The sequence below is a fragment of the Amphiprion ocellaris genome, chromosome 12 (assembly GCF_022539595.1).
Source record: "Amphiprion ocellaris isolate individual 3 ecotype Okinawa chromosome 12, ASM2253959v1, whole genome shotgun sequence".
NCBI classification, from domain to species: Eukaryota; Metazoa; Chordata; class Actinopteri; family Pomacentridae; genus Amphiprion; species Amphiprion ocellaris.
Genome location: NC_072777.1, coordinates 401,817 through 417,789, shown reverse-complemented (window position 1 = coordinate 417,789; position 15,973 = coordinate 401,817). Strand labels below are relative to the sequence as shown.

The window sequence follows — 15,973 nt, the reverse complement described above, 5'->3', positions numbered from 1 at the left end:
CACAAGCTAACAGAAGCTAACACAAGCTAACAGATGGAAACATGCTATCAGAAGCTAACAGATGCTAACAGCTGGATTAAAATATAGTTTAATGAGCACAGAAAGCAGAAGCTAACAGAAGCTAACAGATGCTAACAGAAGCTAACAGATGTAACAGAAGCTAACAGAAGCTAACAGATGCTAACAGAAGCTGACAGATGCTAACAGAAGCTAACAGAAGCTTACAGATGCTAACAGAAGCTGACAGATGCTAACACAAGCTGACAGATGCTAACACAAGCTAACACAAGCTAACACAAGCTGACAGATGCTAACAGGAGCTAACAGTTGCAAACACAAGCTAACAGAAGCTGACAGATGCTAATAGGAGCTAACACAAGCTAACACAAGCTAACAGATGCTAACAGGAGCTAACAGTTGCAAACACAAGCTAACAGAAGCTGACAGTTGCTAACACAAGCTAACAGATGCTAACAGATGGATTAACATCTAAACAACAACATGAGAGTTTAGTTTGTTTTTGCAGCACAGATGTTTGTTCTAAAGTTTTGTTTCAAAATTCATTTATTTCACTGTAAATATAAATATTATGGTTATAAAATCTGCTCTGATCTACTGGACACAGAACAAAGAATAAATCACTTCATATCAGCTGTTCAACACCTGATGATCAACAGCTGATCTAATAAACAGCTGATTTGATAACAGCTGATCTAATAAACAGCTGATCTAATAACAGCTGATCTGATAACAGCTGATCTAATAAACAGCTGATCTGATAACAGCTGATCTGATAACAGCTGATCTGATAACAGCTGATCTAATAAACAGCTGATCTGATAACAGCTGATCTAATAAACAGCTGATTTGATAACAGCTGATCTGATAACAGCTGATCTGATAACAGCTGATCTAATAAACAGCTGATCCGATAACAGCTGATCCGATAACAGCTGATCTGATAACAGCTGATCTAATAAACAGCTGATCTGATAACAGCTGATCTAATAAACAGCTGATTTGATAACAGCTGGCCTAATAAACAGCTGATCTGATAACAGCTGATCTAATAAACAGCTGATCTGATAACAGCTGATCTAATAAACAGCTGATCTAATAACAGCTGATCTTCTCCTTCATCACGTTAAAACGCCTGAAGTTCCTCAGAGTGTCCAGCAGAGGGGCGGTGTGTTTAATTTATGCTTTATATATTGTCAAACAGCTTAATTGATGCTGTGGTATTGTTTTATAGCTTGTTTTCTTCACTATTTATCGCTTTATAGCTTATTTTTTGTCATTATACATAGTTTTATAGCTAATTTTCTTCATTATTTTTTGTTTTATATCTTATTTTCTTCGTTATATATCGTTTTAAAGCTTATTTTCTTCATTATTTTTCGTTTTATATCTTATTTTCTTCATTATATATCGTTTTATAGCTTATTTTCTTCATTATTTATTGTTTCATATCTTAGTTTCTTCAGTATTTTTTTACAGTTCATTTTCTTCATTATATATCGCTTTATAGCTCATTTTGTACATTCTGTTGTCACTGTCATGTCGCCGTGGTGTTAATAAAGTTGTCAGACAGTACTAGTTGATGCTCAGAGAACATCGTCGCTCCGTCAGACGTCACCAGTCGCTCTGCGGATGTGTCGTCAGTCGGAAGTGGACTTCCTGGTCGGAGGATCTTTAAACTGGAACCAGTAAACCCAGTTAGCCGCCTTTAACCCGGCTGTCGGTCCATCCGTCCCGTTCTAACGTGGTTCTAACCGCGTGGTTCCGAACAGAACGCTGTCAGAGAGCCGTTAGAACCGTCCATGTCCGCCTCGGCTGGATGCTCCCCGTCGGGCCCGAACGCGGGCCTCGGCCCCGGTATGTCTATGTTCCGCTGGCTGGAGGTTCTGGAGAAGGAGTTCGACAAGGCGTTCGTGGACGTGGACCTGCTGCTGGGAGAGATCGACCCGGACCAGGTGGACATCACCTATGAAGGCCGCCAGAAGATGACCAGCCTCAGCTCCTGCTTCGCTCAGCTCTGCCACAAAACCCAGACGGTGTTCCAGCTCAACCACAAACTGGAGGTATTGGTTAGACTGGTTAGACTGATTTATACTGGTTAGACTGATTTATATTGGTTAGGCTGGGTACTAGTTAGTTATTAGAACCCAGACGGTGTTTTAGCTGCCGTCTGTTTTTACAGCTGGATGGAGAAAGTAGTTCACTGTGGAGTCATTTTAGGAGCTCTGATTAGTGGTACTCTGACTCCTTCTAGACCTCCTGATTAGTGGTACTATGACTCCTTCTAGACCTCCTGATTAGTGGTACTATGACTTCTTCTAGACCTCCTGATTAGTGGTACTATGACTCCTTCTAGACCTCCTGATTAGTATTACTATGACTCCTTCTAGACCTCCTGATTAGTGATACTATGACTCCTTCTAGACCTCCTGATTAGTATTACTATGACTCCTTCTAGACCTCCTGATTAGTGGTACTATGACTCCTTCTAGACCTCCTGATTAGTGGTACTATGACTTCTTCTAGACCTCCTGATTAGTGGTACTATGACTCCTTCTAGACCTCCTGATTAGTGGTACTATGACTCCTTCTAGACCTCCTGATTAGTATTACTATGACTCCTTCTAGACCTCCTGATTCCTGCTGACTCTGTGCTTCACTGGTTTTTAGTTGCTCACTGATCTTCCTGGATCTTTTCCATCTTTGTCGAGTCTCTCAGTCAGATGTTTCTCTTCCTCTGTTCAGTTCTTCTCCATGTGGAGCCGTGATGCAGACATAGATAGACCCAGTCCATAAGTCCAGGACTGAGAACGTTCTGCTGTTCTCAGCTCATTTAGAACCATGTTCATCAGTTGGACTGGTTGCTTGTTTCTGGAAGTACCCTGCTGTTCATCTAGAAGTAATCTGATTACTGTGGGGTTCTTCAGGTCAGGGTTCTCTGATGTTTATGTGATGTTCTCCAGATGGTGGGGCGCCCTCTGAAGGTCATCATGTAGAACCGTACTGATGGTTTCTCTTCTTCTTGGGCTCTCCAGGCTCAGCTGGTGGACCTTCGCTCTGAGCTGACGGACGCCAAAGCTGAACGTTCTGTGGTAGAACGTGAGGTCCATGATCTGCTGCTGCAGCTCCACGCTCTGCAGCTGCAGCTCCACGCCAAGCAGTGCCAGGAGGGCGACTCAGACACTATCAAAGATCGCCTGGTAGGAACCCTTCATTAGAATTTAGCTGGTGGAGCTCCAGAGGTCAGCTGTGGGTGTTTTTACCTGGACACACCTGAGTTTAACAGCATCATGTGGCGTGTTCAGCTCAGGGAGCGACCAACCAGTAAACTGAACAGTGATGATGTAGCTGCTAGCATGTTAGCATCACTTACTTCTCATTAGGAGCTACGTTAGCCTGAAGCAGCTAATGCTATTTATCATTATATTATTATTATTTATAATCATGTTATTATATTATTATCTCCTCCATGAACTCTGTATGTGGAGCTTTAATCTGCCTCTGTGGGATGTTCTCCATGCTCTGTGTAGGCGTGTTGCAGCACATGTATGTCAAACATGTGGATGTACTCATTGTGCCTCAACAGAAACTTCACTGTGTTACCTGTCAGTGTTAGCATGCTAGTAGTGTTAGCCTGCCAGGAGTATTAGCCTGCTAGTAGTGTTAGCTAATAGTGTTAGCCTGCTAGTAGTGTTAGCTAGTAGTGTTAGCTAGTATTATTAGCATGCTAGTAGTGTTAGCCTGCCAGGAGTATTAGCCTGCTAATAGTGTTAGCTAATAATGTTAGCCTGCTAGTAGTGGTAGCCTGCTAGTAGTGTTAGCTAGTAGTGTTAGCCTGTTAGTAGTGTTAGCCTGCAAGTAGTGTTAGCTAGTAGTGTTAGCTACTATTATTAGCCTGCTAGTAGTGTTAGCCTGCAAGTATCATTAGCCTGCTAGTAGTGTGAGCCTGCTAGTGGTGTTAGCTTGTAATGTTAGCCTGCTAGTAGTGTTAGCTAGTATTTTTAGCCTGCTAGTAGTGTTAGCCTGTAAGTAGTGTTAGCTAGTAGTGTTAGCTAGTATTGTTAGCCTGCTAGTAGTGTTAGCCTGAGGAGCTGTGATTCAGGTGTTTTAACAGCAGTTGAGCCTCTGGCTGGTTTTACTCGAACGTGTTTCCTGAATCCTCAGACTGAAGAAGCTGGAACTTCTTCTGGTTCAGCTCTTAGATGGTTTAAACCTGAAGCTGCTCCTTCTGCTCTCCATCATTTCTGCTGCTCAGATGAAGTCCTTCGTCTGTATTTCTGCAGGTTTTCTATTTTTATCGCTCAGTTTGCTCCTCTAATCTCAAACTTCTTTTCTTCTTCTGCTTCTTCCCCTGAAGCCTGCAGCGACTCTGGACCAGAAGGTGAGTTTCTGTTCTGCTGAAATCTCTTTAATAAAACGCTGCAGGTTTCTCCTAACAGCTGCTGTAGCTTCAGGTTAGCGTTAGCGTCCAGCTGTGTACAGATGTGCTGATGGGACGTTCTGTTCCAGGAGCAGGAGCTGGAGGCCAGCAAGAAGGAGAAGCTGGCCGAGGCCCGGCTGGAGGCCGAGGTCCGGCTCTTCAAGAAGGAGAACGAAGCCCTCCGCAGGCACATGGCGGTACTGCAGGCGGAGGTGTACGGAGCCAGACTGGCTGCTAAATATCTGGACAAGGAACTGGCTGGCAGGTAAGACCTCAGAGCTGCTCAGGGTCAGCTGATGAGAAGATGGTCAGAAGGTACAGCTGATGGTTGGATGATCTCATGATGTGACTCTGAGATGGTTCCATCCAGCAGATAAACTCTGAGATGGTTCCATCCAGCAGATAAACTCTGAGATGTTCTCTGCTGGACTGAAGCTGAACGTATTTTAATGAAGAAGGTTTATCAGAAAACAACACGAATCAGTTCAGGTCAGAGAGGAGGGTTGTTCCACCAAAGATCTGTAGTAAACATGAAGAACCTCTAAAGAACCACATGTACTAGGTGAAGAACCATCTCCTAAATAAAGAGGTTCTTGGCACTTTGAAGAACTGGAGGTCTGAATGAACCAGTGAATTAAACTGGAATAAAAGCAACGTCAGACTCAAAAGTTCCTGAGTGATTTTTGTAAGAACTTTATTCTCCTAAAGTTCTTCTAGGACTCTGGTTCTTCTGTTTGGTTCATTGGATTAAACTCGGTAAAAACCAGGTCACAGTTCCACCACAAAGGTTGGTTCTGACGGCAGGATGTTCTGTGTTCAGGGTGCAGCAGATCCAGTTACTGGGTCGGGACATGAAAGGACCGGCTCACGACAAACTGTGGAACCAGCTGGAGGCGGAGATCCACCTCCACCGCCACAAGACGGTGATCCGAGCCTGCAGAGGGCGCAGCGACCCCAAGAAACCACTACCTTCTCCTGTTGGACACGTGAGCCTGAAACCACCGCAGAGAACCTGTTTCAGTCCTAACCGTCAAATCTGAGTCTTTACCATTTCAATCTGAGTCTTTACCGTTTCAATCTGAGTCTTTACCATTTCAATCTGAGTCTTTACCGTTTCAATATGAGTCTTTACCGTTTCAATCTGAGTCTTTACCGTCAAATCTGAGTCTTTACCGTTGAGTCTTTGTCGTGCCTGCAGGACCCGGACATGCTGAAGAAAACCCAGGGAGTCGGTCCCATCAGGAAGGTGGTTCTGGTCAAAGAGGACCACGAGGGTCTGGGGATCTCCATCACAGTAAGATCTGACCCTGATTTAGCCTTTTAGTCGTCAAGAGTGGATAAAAACTGAAGCTCTGATGTTCATGTTGAGCTGAAGGTTCGTTCTTCATTATCTGCTCCATGGGGATCAGTGACATGGAGCAGATAATGGAAGAGAACAGACATGGATTAGTCTCACCTTGTTTTTATTTTTATTTTCCTTCTTATTTTATTATTTTAATGAGTGTGTAAAATGATCCATGCAGCTGAAGAACCAGTTTTCATTTCAGATCCAGAACATTAAGTTAAGGTGTGATGTTTGGACCTCCTCTGGACGCTGAAGGTCTTCTGCACGTGCTCAGTGTGGTTCTTGTCCTCAGGGCGGGAAGGAACACGGTGTTCCCATCCTGATCTCAGAGATCCATCCCAGCCAGCCAGCAGACCGCTGTGGAGGTCTTCACGTTGGAGACGCCGTCCTCGCCGTCAACAGCATCAACCTGCGAGACGCCAAACACAAGGAGGCGGTGACCATTCTGTCCCAGCAGGTAAGACTCACCTGTTCCAGCTGAAGGTTCCTGGGTTCTGCTGCAGCTCACCGGGTTCTCTCTGCAGCGAGGACAGATCGAGTTCGAGGTGGTGTACGTAGCCCCGGAGGTGGACAGCGACGACGAGAACGTGGAGTACGAAGACGACAGCGGCCATCGCTACCGACTGTACCTGGACGAGCTGGAGGATGGCAGCACGGCGCCCCCTAGCAACAGCTCAGCGTCACTGCAGAGTAAGTTCTCCAGGGTTCTGTTCAGGAGAACCAATCTACTGCTGCTGTTCATGTGTAAGAAAGTGTGGTGTTTAATCATAATAAATCTATAATCTATAATTCCAGAGATGAGGAGAAGATGCAGGTTCAGATGTAGAAGTTTTCTTGAAGACAAACAGTCAGAGAACATTTAGTTCAGCTGCTGATTATAGGGGGAGTGAGCTGCCTCCCAATTAATTCTTATTTTATTTCATTTTTTAAAATTTTATTCTCATTTTATTTTTTGTTTTGTTAAATTATTTTTTTCAGTACAATTTCATTCAGTGATTTTATTGGATTTTTTTAAATTTTATTTTTTGTTTTGATTTTACAAGATTTTTTTGATGAATTAAATTTTTTAAATTTTATATGGTTTTATTTTTATTTAATTCCTAATGTTTAGATTTTAGGAATTTGTATTTATTTTTGCAATGCAATTTTATTTTATGATTTTGTTTGTTTTAAATTTTAGTTTTTATTTTGATATTACAAGATTTTTTAAAATTAATTTAATTTACTATTTGATTTTATGTGATTTTATTTGTATTTATTTCCTAATTTTTATAGTTTAGTAATTTGTATTAATTTTTTTCAATACAATTTTATTCTATGGTTTTAGTGTTTTTTTTTATTTTATTGGATTTTTTAAAAATGTATTTAATGAAGTTATTATTTGATTTTATAAGGTTTTATTTTATTTTTATTATTTATATATTTTATTTTTTATTTTCTTCCTGAACTCAGTCGACTGACTAAATGATGACATAAATCCACCAGAAACAAAAAGCCGTTTTTAGTGTTTCTGAAGTAAAAACTCCATAGAGACGTTGGAAGCTCTGCTGTTGGCTCATGAAGCTTTACTCTGAGGTTCCTCACTGGCTCCTCTGATTATTACTCCGCCAAGAAACGGCGGAGTTATGTGACGATCGGCGTACGTTTGTCTGTGAATCTGTCTGTCTGTCTGTGTGAAACATTAGTGAAAAACGGAGCAACAGATTTGGATGAAATGTTCAGAGAAGGTCAGAAATGATACAAGGACCAAGTGATTAGATTTTGGCAGAGATGCGGCTAATAGTCTGGATCTACAGCTTTGTTAAAGATTTCCCATTGGGAGATACAGCAGGCGTCACTGTAACCATGATGTGAACACTGTGTCAGTTACCTGCTGACCATCACATGATTGCATCCTACTACAGACTGACTGATTTATCAGTTGGAAATCATACAAGGAACTAATGATTAAACTGTGGGCTGTTTCTGAGTCCCATCAGTTCCTGCTACATATTTAGGTCACGTATGTAGCAAACCCCAGCCAGACACGTTAAGTTCAGCCGTCAGCCTTATTTTGAACACAAATTCACCTTCCTGTCCTTCACTCATTCCTTCACAGTAAGAGCTTGTCTCCATTGCAGCTGCTTCTAAGTTTAGACACATCCTTTGCTAGACAGCAGCAGCTGGAACCGTTTTATTTCATCTTCATTTGAATTTTCTGACTTTTCGGCAGCGTCTTCGTCGTGTCAAGAAACCGCTTCTTAGATAAACACTTCCTGTGCTGCTGGAATGGTGACAAAATAAAAGCCCACAACATGAAAAATACGTCTTCAAAATAAAAGCCTGAAGGGAACTGTTATTTTAACAGTAGCAAAACAAAGGTTTGCCAAAAGTGATGAACTGATCAACAGACTTTTATAAGCGTAATTTACACACAGTTGGGTATTCATACATAACATGCACATGCATAACGCATGCTTGTGCTCAGAGCAAGGTCATTTTTTATTAAAGATTTTATCCATCGGAAATGATACGTCAACTGAGCAGCCTTGGAGGAGGACTGCGCTGTGCTTTTCTAGTTAAATGTTGGTTCCTGCTGTGGTTCCTGAAGTTGATCCATGTTTCTCCTCAGCTCTGGAGAAGATGACCCTCAGTAACGGACCGGAGAACGGCGACGCTGGAATCTGCAGCGAGACGCCTTCAGAGGAAACTCCATCCAAACCTCCGGAGACCAACTGTTCCTCCTAGAACCTCTGCAGAACTGGAACTGAGACTCCAATGACAATCTGTAGGACGAGGGAGAACCAGCAGAGTTCTCCTTCGTCCTCTGGGTCGGGGTTCAGGGTTTAGAGCTGGGTCCAGGTAGGAGGAACCAGGAGATGTTTGAGGATGTTTGTGGTGAAGACAGAAAGCTGCAGGAGCTTCATGTTTGTTTGCTTCTCCAGCTTCTGTCTCTGTTCTTCTGTAAAATATCTGGAAGATTCCTCCCTGAGCTGCTCACAGTCCGAGCAGATCAGGGAGGACTGATGGGGTCTCCATGGAATCACTTTTAGTAGAACATCTAACCTTCTAAAGAGCTAAACGTCTGCCCAGTGAGGAGAAGAACTTTTAGTGATGGTTTCAGAGAATAAACTCGACAACATTCAGGCTCCTTCAGATGTTCAGTGAAGGAACCTGAGCAGGTTAATATCAGAGCAAAGGAAACAGGACGTTCATGCTGAAGATCCTCAAACACCTTCAACAGCTTCTTCTGCACAGCGACCCATCAAACCCTGAACATCTAGTCATAGGAACCTTATCTTCTGCAGCCTCGTGTTGAATTTTAGCTCGTTGCTCGTCTCCAAAGCTCGGTTCTCCGGTGAGTTCAGGTCCCACAGATGTTTAGGATCAGGAGGAACGAGCGGCCGTCCTTATTTAAGTGTAGAAGCACAAAGACAGCATGAAGGAACCTTCTAGCAGGTTCTCCAGGACTTTCTCCTCCATCACTCTCTGAACTGCTGCTAGGCTTGACTTTCTAAGTGCTCTAACATGTCGGCATATCACTAATGTGTGGATAATCCGGGGGGGAACACTATACCGTTAGAACGTCACCGAATACAAACCATTTATTAACCGTCTGTGTTGCTCTGTTCTGTTCTTCTTGTTCTTGTGACACGTTCTGCTGGAACGACACTCGTTTTGTCAGGACACTTTACAGTGGAATAAAAGTGATGAAGGCGGAAACCAGCCGTGACTCTCAGAACATCCAGAGGTTCTACATAGAACCCTCAAAGCAGAACCAAGGTCCCCCAGAACCAGCTGGTTCTTTATTTAGTATATTTAGTAGAAGTTCTACCTTCAGACTGGGAATATTTCCAGGGTTCCAGGTCCTTGAAGTCCATAGAGGAGAACGTCCCCCGGACAAAGTTCTAGAATAGACCCTCCGACAACTGGAGAAAGTTCGAGAGTAGGTCTACTCTAGAACTTTCTCCAGAGGACGTTCTTCTCGATGGATTTCAAGGACCTGGAACCCTGGAAATATTCCCAGCATGAAGGTACAAATTCTGATCGTTAATAAAGTTACTGGAGATGAAGAACCAGATGTTCTGAGGAGGTTCTGGTTTAGGATTGTACGATAATCTGCTGCTAATAGGGTTCTGACCCAAAGGAAGTAGAACCTCGTGTTGGAGCTGATAGAACTCTAATGTCAGGTTCTGTTTCTCTGTTACGGTTTCCTTCTTCTCTGATCTTTACAGGTGATGTGTTCAAGTCCAGATTTTTTTTTTTTTTTAAGCCTTTAAATAAAGTTTTGTTCCAATTTGGTTGATTCGTAAAAAATATGAAGTCTTTTTTTAATGTCTGTTGCTGCAGTAAAAGTACCACAACAGCAGAGTAAAAGTACCACAACAGCAGAGTAAAAGTACCACTACTGTGTGTGTCTCTGTGCGTGTCTGTGTGTGTTTGTCTGTGTGTGTGTGTGTGTCTCTGTGTGTGTGTTTGTCTGTGTGTGTGTTTGTCTCTGTGTCTCTCTGTGTGTGTCTCTCTGTGTGTGTTTTCTGTGTTACTGTGTGTCTCTGTGCGTGTCTGTGTGTGTTTGTCTGTGTGTGTGTGTGTGTCTCTGTGTGTGTGTTTGTCTGTGTGTGTGTTTGTCTCTGTGTCTCTCTGTGTGTGTCTCTCTGTGTGTGTTTTCTGTGTTACTGTGTGTGTCTCTGTGAGTGTGTCTCTGTGTGTGTGTCTGTGTGTGTATGTCTCTGTGTGTGTGTGTTTTCTGTGTGTTACTGTGTGTGTCTCAGTGTGTGTCTGTGTGTGTGTTTTCTGTGTGTTACTGTGTGTGTCTCTGTGTGTCTGTTTTCTGTGTATGAAAGGTTTCCCAATACTCTGACAGGTCAGGACTGGAAGGTGTTCAGGTGAGGGGGCGTGTCCTGCAGGTGAGTTGTGTCTAAACCTGCTCACCTGGTTGCAGCAGAACATTCCTGAACGTCTCAGTTTGGTCGGTCGTGTCGCTAAGCTAACTGCTACCATGTCTCTGACTCTGTTCTACACCAGCGTGAGCTCCTCTGTGCAGGTACATTCTCCAGGTGTTCTCCAGGTGGATCTATTCTGTGGATTTATTAACTCTGATCTGATCTTCTCAGATTAAAAAGAGCCAGGATAAGATCAAGGCTGTCCTGGAGTCCCTGAAGATCCCCTTCATCATGGTGGACATCGCCCAGTCGTCTGAAGACAGGGAGACCATGAGGAGAATCTGTGGGAACCCGACAGCTCTTCCTCCTCAGCTGGCCCACGGAGACGTCTACTGTGGAGTGAGTTCCAGGAAACGTTCACACAGCCATAAAACAACGTTTACAGTCGTTATATGACCCGGTAGTTTACACAGCAGACGACCAGACACACCTTTATCTGCTGCACACCTTTACCTGCAGAACACCTCTACCTGCAGAACACCTTTACCTGCTTCACACCTTTACCTGCAGAACACCTTTACCTGCTGCACACCTGTACCTGCTGCACACCTTTACCTGCAGAACACCTTTACCTGCTTCACACCTTTACCTGCAGAACACCTTTACCTGCTTCACACCTTTACCTGCTTCACACCTTTACCTGCTGCACACCTTTACCTGCAGCACACCTTTACCTGCAGAACACCTTTACCTGCTTCACACCTTTACCTGCTGCACACCTTTACCTGCAGCACACCTTTACCTGCTTCACACCTTTACCTGCTGCACACCTTTACCTGCAGCACACCTTTACCCGCTGCACACCTTTACCTGCTGCACACCTTTACCTGCAGCACACCTTTACCTGCAGAACACCTTTACCTGCTTTACACCTTTACCTGCTGCACACCTTTACCTGCAGCACACCTTTACCTGCTTCACACCTTTACCTGCAGAACACCTTTACCTGCAGAACACCTTTACCTGCTGCACACCTTTACCTGCAGAACACCTTTACCTGCAGAACACCTTTACCTGCAGAACACCTTTACCTGCTGGTCACCTTTACCTGCAGAACACCTTTATCTGTAGCTCAGGTGATCACCGGAGCAGCCTCCAGGTAGATCCTCAGTCAGCCTCTAACAGAAACATTGATCTGGTTCCATTAAAGCTGCTTTAAATCTATTTAACCTGTTTAATCCCAAATTTTCCCCTGTAAAATAAGTGTATGTATTTCACTCCTCAGACCTCCCTCACACAGAATATGTTTACATTTTTTCATTTCATGTTGGTTTTGTTAGTGAAAACGTAGGTTTTATACTCTGCAACAGTTGTTGCTGGTAGGAAACCACATAGTCTAAATTTACACAAATTCTTCAGTTTGACCTATTTACACATAAAAAAAAGAATAACACTAATAAGTGTAATATATTCTAACTAGGCATGATTAGAATTGTGTTCACAACTTTATAAGATGCATAAAGATACCATGGCAACACATGCTGAAGAGAACTAAAACTGACATTACAATTACTGCATTTCACAGTCTCATAAAACAGTTAAATAAGTGTAGAGCTAAGAGTGTTTGATGCTACAAAATAAGAACTGACCATGGTTTAGTAAAATAAAATAAATTCACATTGTGGCAGTATCTCAGATTGACTGTTTACTGACCACTAACATCATGGCCAGAAGATGAGGGTACAACATTATTCATCAGTGCAGGTAAGTCAAAGCTTACCTGCACTGATTAACTTTGGTCATTTCATCAGTGAGGTTAAGTGAGATGACAAGGTTATCATGCATCCTGGAGGAACGTCTGCTTGTTCAGCCACACCAAAGACTACACCGTGGCCCTGTAATAAGCCAGTTTCAGGAAGATGTGTGTGCACTCCACAACAGAGTTCCATGTGAATCATGAAGCAAGCCTCCACAACCTGTATCCAAATCGGACTGGTTTGGCCCTGATGAACCCCTTGCAGCCATGCTTCCCATAATGCTTTCATGCAGCTGATAGCTGTTTTGTGTATGGCATCATCTTGTGAGCACCCTTAGAGTTAGAGGACACATCAGCAGGAACAAATCAACAGGGTCTGCTTTAGTTTGTTTCATGCAGCCTGCTGCAGTTCCTCCATAGGTCACAAAATCTGCTTTATTGGATGTGGCTGCTCATCGTGATATTTTAAAAACCCTGTTCCTATGTTGCTTATTTTAAAAGGGTAGTTATTGTGTTGGTCTGGACTTATCAGGTGAACATCTTCACCATCTTCCAGATTGGTCACCTCCGCTTCAGCATTCAGGAGTCTAGCAGGCCAATGGCCTGTTTCACCTCAGTACTGGTACTCTCTATCTGAGGGTCACTATCAGTCAACTTTAACTGCATCGTTTTATATTGTAGGAATGACTGTGATGTAACGCTTATCAGTTTGGGGCTCTTTTAAGTCTAGAAGATTCAAAACCTCTTATGGTTTTAAGCTGTGTAGAAAAAAACAAAAGATGAATAGGATAAACTGCCAAAACCTTTGACACGTAGCACAACACTATGGCTATGGATTATGCTAGCGGCTACAAATGTTGCCAGTGGGATTAAACAGGTTAGTGACCTCATTGATGCAGGGGAGGAGTCATAGGAGTCTTGGTGGCCTCCCTCCCTAGTCTCTTTCTCCTTCAGAGGAGTCATAGGAGTCTTGGTGGCCTCCCTCTCTAGTCTCTTTCTCCTTCAGAGGAGTCATAGGAGTCTTGGTGGCCTCCCTCTCTAGTCTCTTTCTCCTTCAGAGGAGTCATAGGAGTCTTGGTGGCCTCCCTCTCTAGTCTCTCAGGTCTTGAGGACGTCCTGCTCTAGTCAGATTTATTCATGTTCCATCTTCCTTCCATTTCTTGATGGATTTAACTGGACTCCAGGAGATCTTCAGGAACTTTAAATGTTCTTGTATCTTCCTCACTGATGCTTTTCAACCTTTCCTCAGAGTTTCTTCTTGTGTTCTTTGGAAACCATAAAAAACTCTATTTGCTCGTTTCTGAATTTCCTGTTTTCAGTTCAAACTCTTTCATCCATAAACTGATGCAGGAAATGAACTCAGTGGTTTAATAAAGTTTGTCTGAATGCAGGAAATGAAATGTTTGATGCTCAGGAAGATTCAGTTTGAAATCTGATTAAATGGAAGTTAAACGTTGTGTCTAGTTCTGAGTTCATGTTAAATATCTGTCTCTGTCTTCACCCCAAACCTCTGATTCTCCTTCTTTCTTCTTCCAGGACTTTGCTGCTTTTGAAAACGCGATAGAGGAAGAAAGATTAGAAGAATTCCTCAAACAGTGAAGCAGCTTACGACAGGGAGCAGCAACAATCAAACCTGGAACAGAACAAATTCATGCCTGTCAGGAGATGTTTATTCATGTTTGAGCAGATCTGACACCTTCTAAATGTTCTGCAGTAAATTCTGTTTCCTGAGAAATAAAAATCCTTTCACACAGTTTGGTCTCTTTATATTTATGAAATGATTTATTATCTTTAATGAGTGACTGACTCTTTGCGTGTTTCTGATCTTTAAGAATAGATCCAGATTTTAAGTTTATTTTGTTCTTGTTCTGTGTAAAATAGATTTTAAAGTTCAGCTGAACATAAAAAAAAAAAATGAATGAAACTAAACATCTCTGGACGCATTTTAAAACTCTTTATTTTAACCTTGGTGTCGTCCTGTGGGTCAAATTAACCCAGTTTAAAGTTTGAAAATGTGGAAAAAAATATATATCTACAGTGAAACTTCTGATGTCCACATTTTCAACATTTTTGGAAAATTTTTGAACATTTTTTGGTGGAAAAAAATGTTAAAAATGTTTCTTAACATTCACATAAAAATCAACCAAAATCTAGTGAAATTCGCTGGATTTTGGTTGATTTTTATTTGAATGTTCTTAAAGAAAATATTAGAAGTTTTACTGATATATACAGATATGTTCATAATAATAGCAGTGTGTTTAAAAAGGTGAGTAAACCTCAAAATTCTTTAAATAAATTGTATTTTAATGAACACAAATGCATTGGGGACACTGCACAGTCTATTTCAAAGCAAGAAAATTGGAAAAAGTAATTGAATTTGATAACATTTTACAGAAAGTCAAGAAATATGTTCAAATAGCAGTGTTCACATCTTTCTTTACAAACTCAAAAATGTACTGTATAAACTAAGAAACGCTTGAAGATTCAACTTTCCTGAGAATCATAAACTAATATTTAGTTGCATAACCACGGTTTCTGATAATTGCTTCACATCTGTGGTGCATAGAGTCGACCAACTTCTGGCACCGGTCAGCAGGTATTGCAGCCCAGGACAATTGTACTACGTTCCACAATTCCTCTGCATTTCTTGGTTTTGCCTCACGAACAGCATTTTTTATGTCAGCCAACAGGTTTTCTGTGGGATTAAGGTCCGGGGATTGTGCTGGCCACTCCATTACTTGAATTCTGTTTGTCTGGAACCATGATTTTGCTCACTTGCTGGTGTGTTTGGGGTCATTGTCTTGTTGAAACACCCATTTCAGGGGCATTTCCTCTTCAGCATAGTGCAACATGACTTCTTCCAGTATTGTGATGTACTCAAACTGATCCATGATCCCTGGTATGTGATAAATAGGACCAACACCATAGAAACATCCCCATATCGTGATGCTTCACTGTCTTCACCGTGTACTGTGGCTTGAATTCAGTGTTTGCAGGACGTCTGACAAACTTTCTGTGGTCCTTAGACCCACAGACAGTGGGTCCACTTTGGACTCTCATCAGTCCACAAAATATTACGCCATTTCTTTTTACGCCAGTCAGTGTGTTCTTTGGCAAATTGTAGCCGCTTCAGCACGTCTTTTTTTGAACAATGGGACTTTGCGGGGGCTTCTTGCTGGTAGCTTGGCTTCACATAGACGTCGTCTGATTGTTACAGTACTCACAGGCAACCTGAGATCTTCTTTGATCCTCCTGGAGCTGATCATTGGCTGAGCCTTTGCCATTTTGGTTATTCTCCGATCCATTTGAATAGTTGTTTCTGGTTTCTGGTTGTTTCGGCCTTTCTGGTTTTGGCTGCCATTTTAAAGCATTTCATATCATCTTAGCTGAACAGCCTATCATTTTCTGCACTTCTTTGTAGGTTTTCCCCTCTTTTATTGATTAAGAAATTAATAAGAATAAGAATGCTCTTCTTCTGAACAGTGTCTTGAACAACCCATTTTACTCTGTTTTTCAAGGATAAATGCACAGCCAGCATATGCAGCATTAGTTGCCTTGATCCTTAAATAAGG

At 42.3% G+C, this 15,973-nt stretch overlaps 2 protein-coding genes across 3 annotated transcripts; both read left to right on the top strand.

Moving 5' to 3' along the window:
* The first annotated feature begins 1,637 nt into the window (after window positions 1-1,637).
* Window positions 1,638-10,064, top strand: gopc (golgi-associated PDZ and coiled-coil motif containing). Of its 2 annotated transcripts, XM_023298458.3 has the most exons (9): window positions 1,638-2,081; window positions 3,054-3,218; window positions 4,376-4,399; window positions 4,528-4,703; window positions 5,259-5,424; window positions 5,637-5,732; window positions 6,076-6,240; window positions 6,308-6,473; window positions 8,395-10,064. In XM_023298458.3, exons 1-9 carry the CDS (start codon window positions 1,821-1,823, stop codon window positions 8,508-8,510), a joined length of 1,335 nt encoding a protein of 444 aa, XP_023154226.1. In that variant the 5' UTR covers window positions 1,638-1,820; the 3' UTR covers window positions 8,511-10,064. The 2 variants fall into 2 exon arrangements, with proteins under 2 accessions (XP_023154226.1, XP_023154227.1); XM_023298459.3 differs by lacking the exon at window positions 4,376-4,399.
* Window positions 10,065-10,212: 148 nt separating this feature from the next.
* On the top strand, window positions 10,213-14,154 carry zgc:153284 (uncharacterized protein LOC751696 homolog). The gene is made up of 3 exons (XM_023298460.3): window positions 10,213-10,806; window positions 10,877-11,044; window positions 13,938-14,154. Exons 1-3 carry the CDS (start codon window positions 10,762-10,764, stop codon window positions 13,998-14,000), a joined length of 276 nt encoding a protein of 91 aa, XP_023154228.1. The 5' UTR covers window positions 10,213-10,761; the 3' UTR covers window positions 14,001-14,154.
* Window positions 14,155-15,973: the final 1,819 nt, after the last annotated feature.

What these genes read in the sequence shown, in the direction of transcription:
- gopc (XM_023298458.3), top strand. Translation starts at nt 1,821, where the DNA reads ATGTCCGCCTCGGCTGGATGCTCCCCGTCGGGCCCGAACGCGGGCCTC. An exon ending in TACCTTCTCCTGTTGGACAC is followed by an intron (nt 5,425 to 5,636) that starts GTGAGCCTGAAA and finishes TCGTGCCTGCAG; the next exon opens with GACCCGGACATGCTGAAGAA. An exon ending in GTCTGGGGATCTCCATCACA is followed by an intron (nt 5,733 to 6,075) that starts GTAAGATCTGAC and finishes TCTTGTCCTCAG; the next exon opens with GGCGGGAAGGAACACGGTGT.
- zgc:153284 (XM_023298460.3), top strand. Translation starts at nt 10,762, where the DNA reads ATGTCTCTGACTCTGTTCTACACCAGCGTGAGCTCCTCTGTGCAG. An exon ending in GCGTGAGCTCCTCTGTGCAG is followed by an intron (nt 10,807 to 10,876) that starts GTACATTCTCCA and finishes TGATCTTCTCAG; the next exon opens with ATTAAAAAGAGCCAGGATAA. An exon ending in ACGGAGACGTCTACTGTGGA is followed by an intron (nt 11,045 to 13,937) that starts GTGAGTTCCAGG and finishes TTCTTCTTCCAG; the next exon opens with GACTTTGCTGCTTTTGAAAA.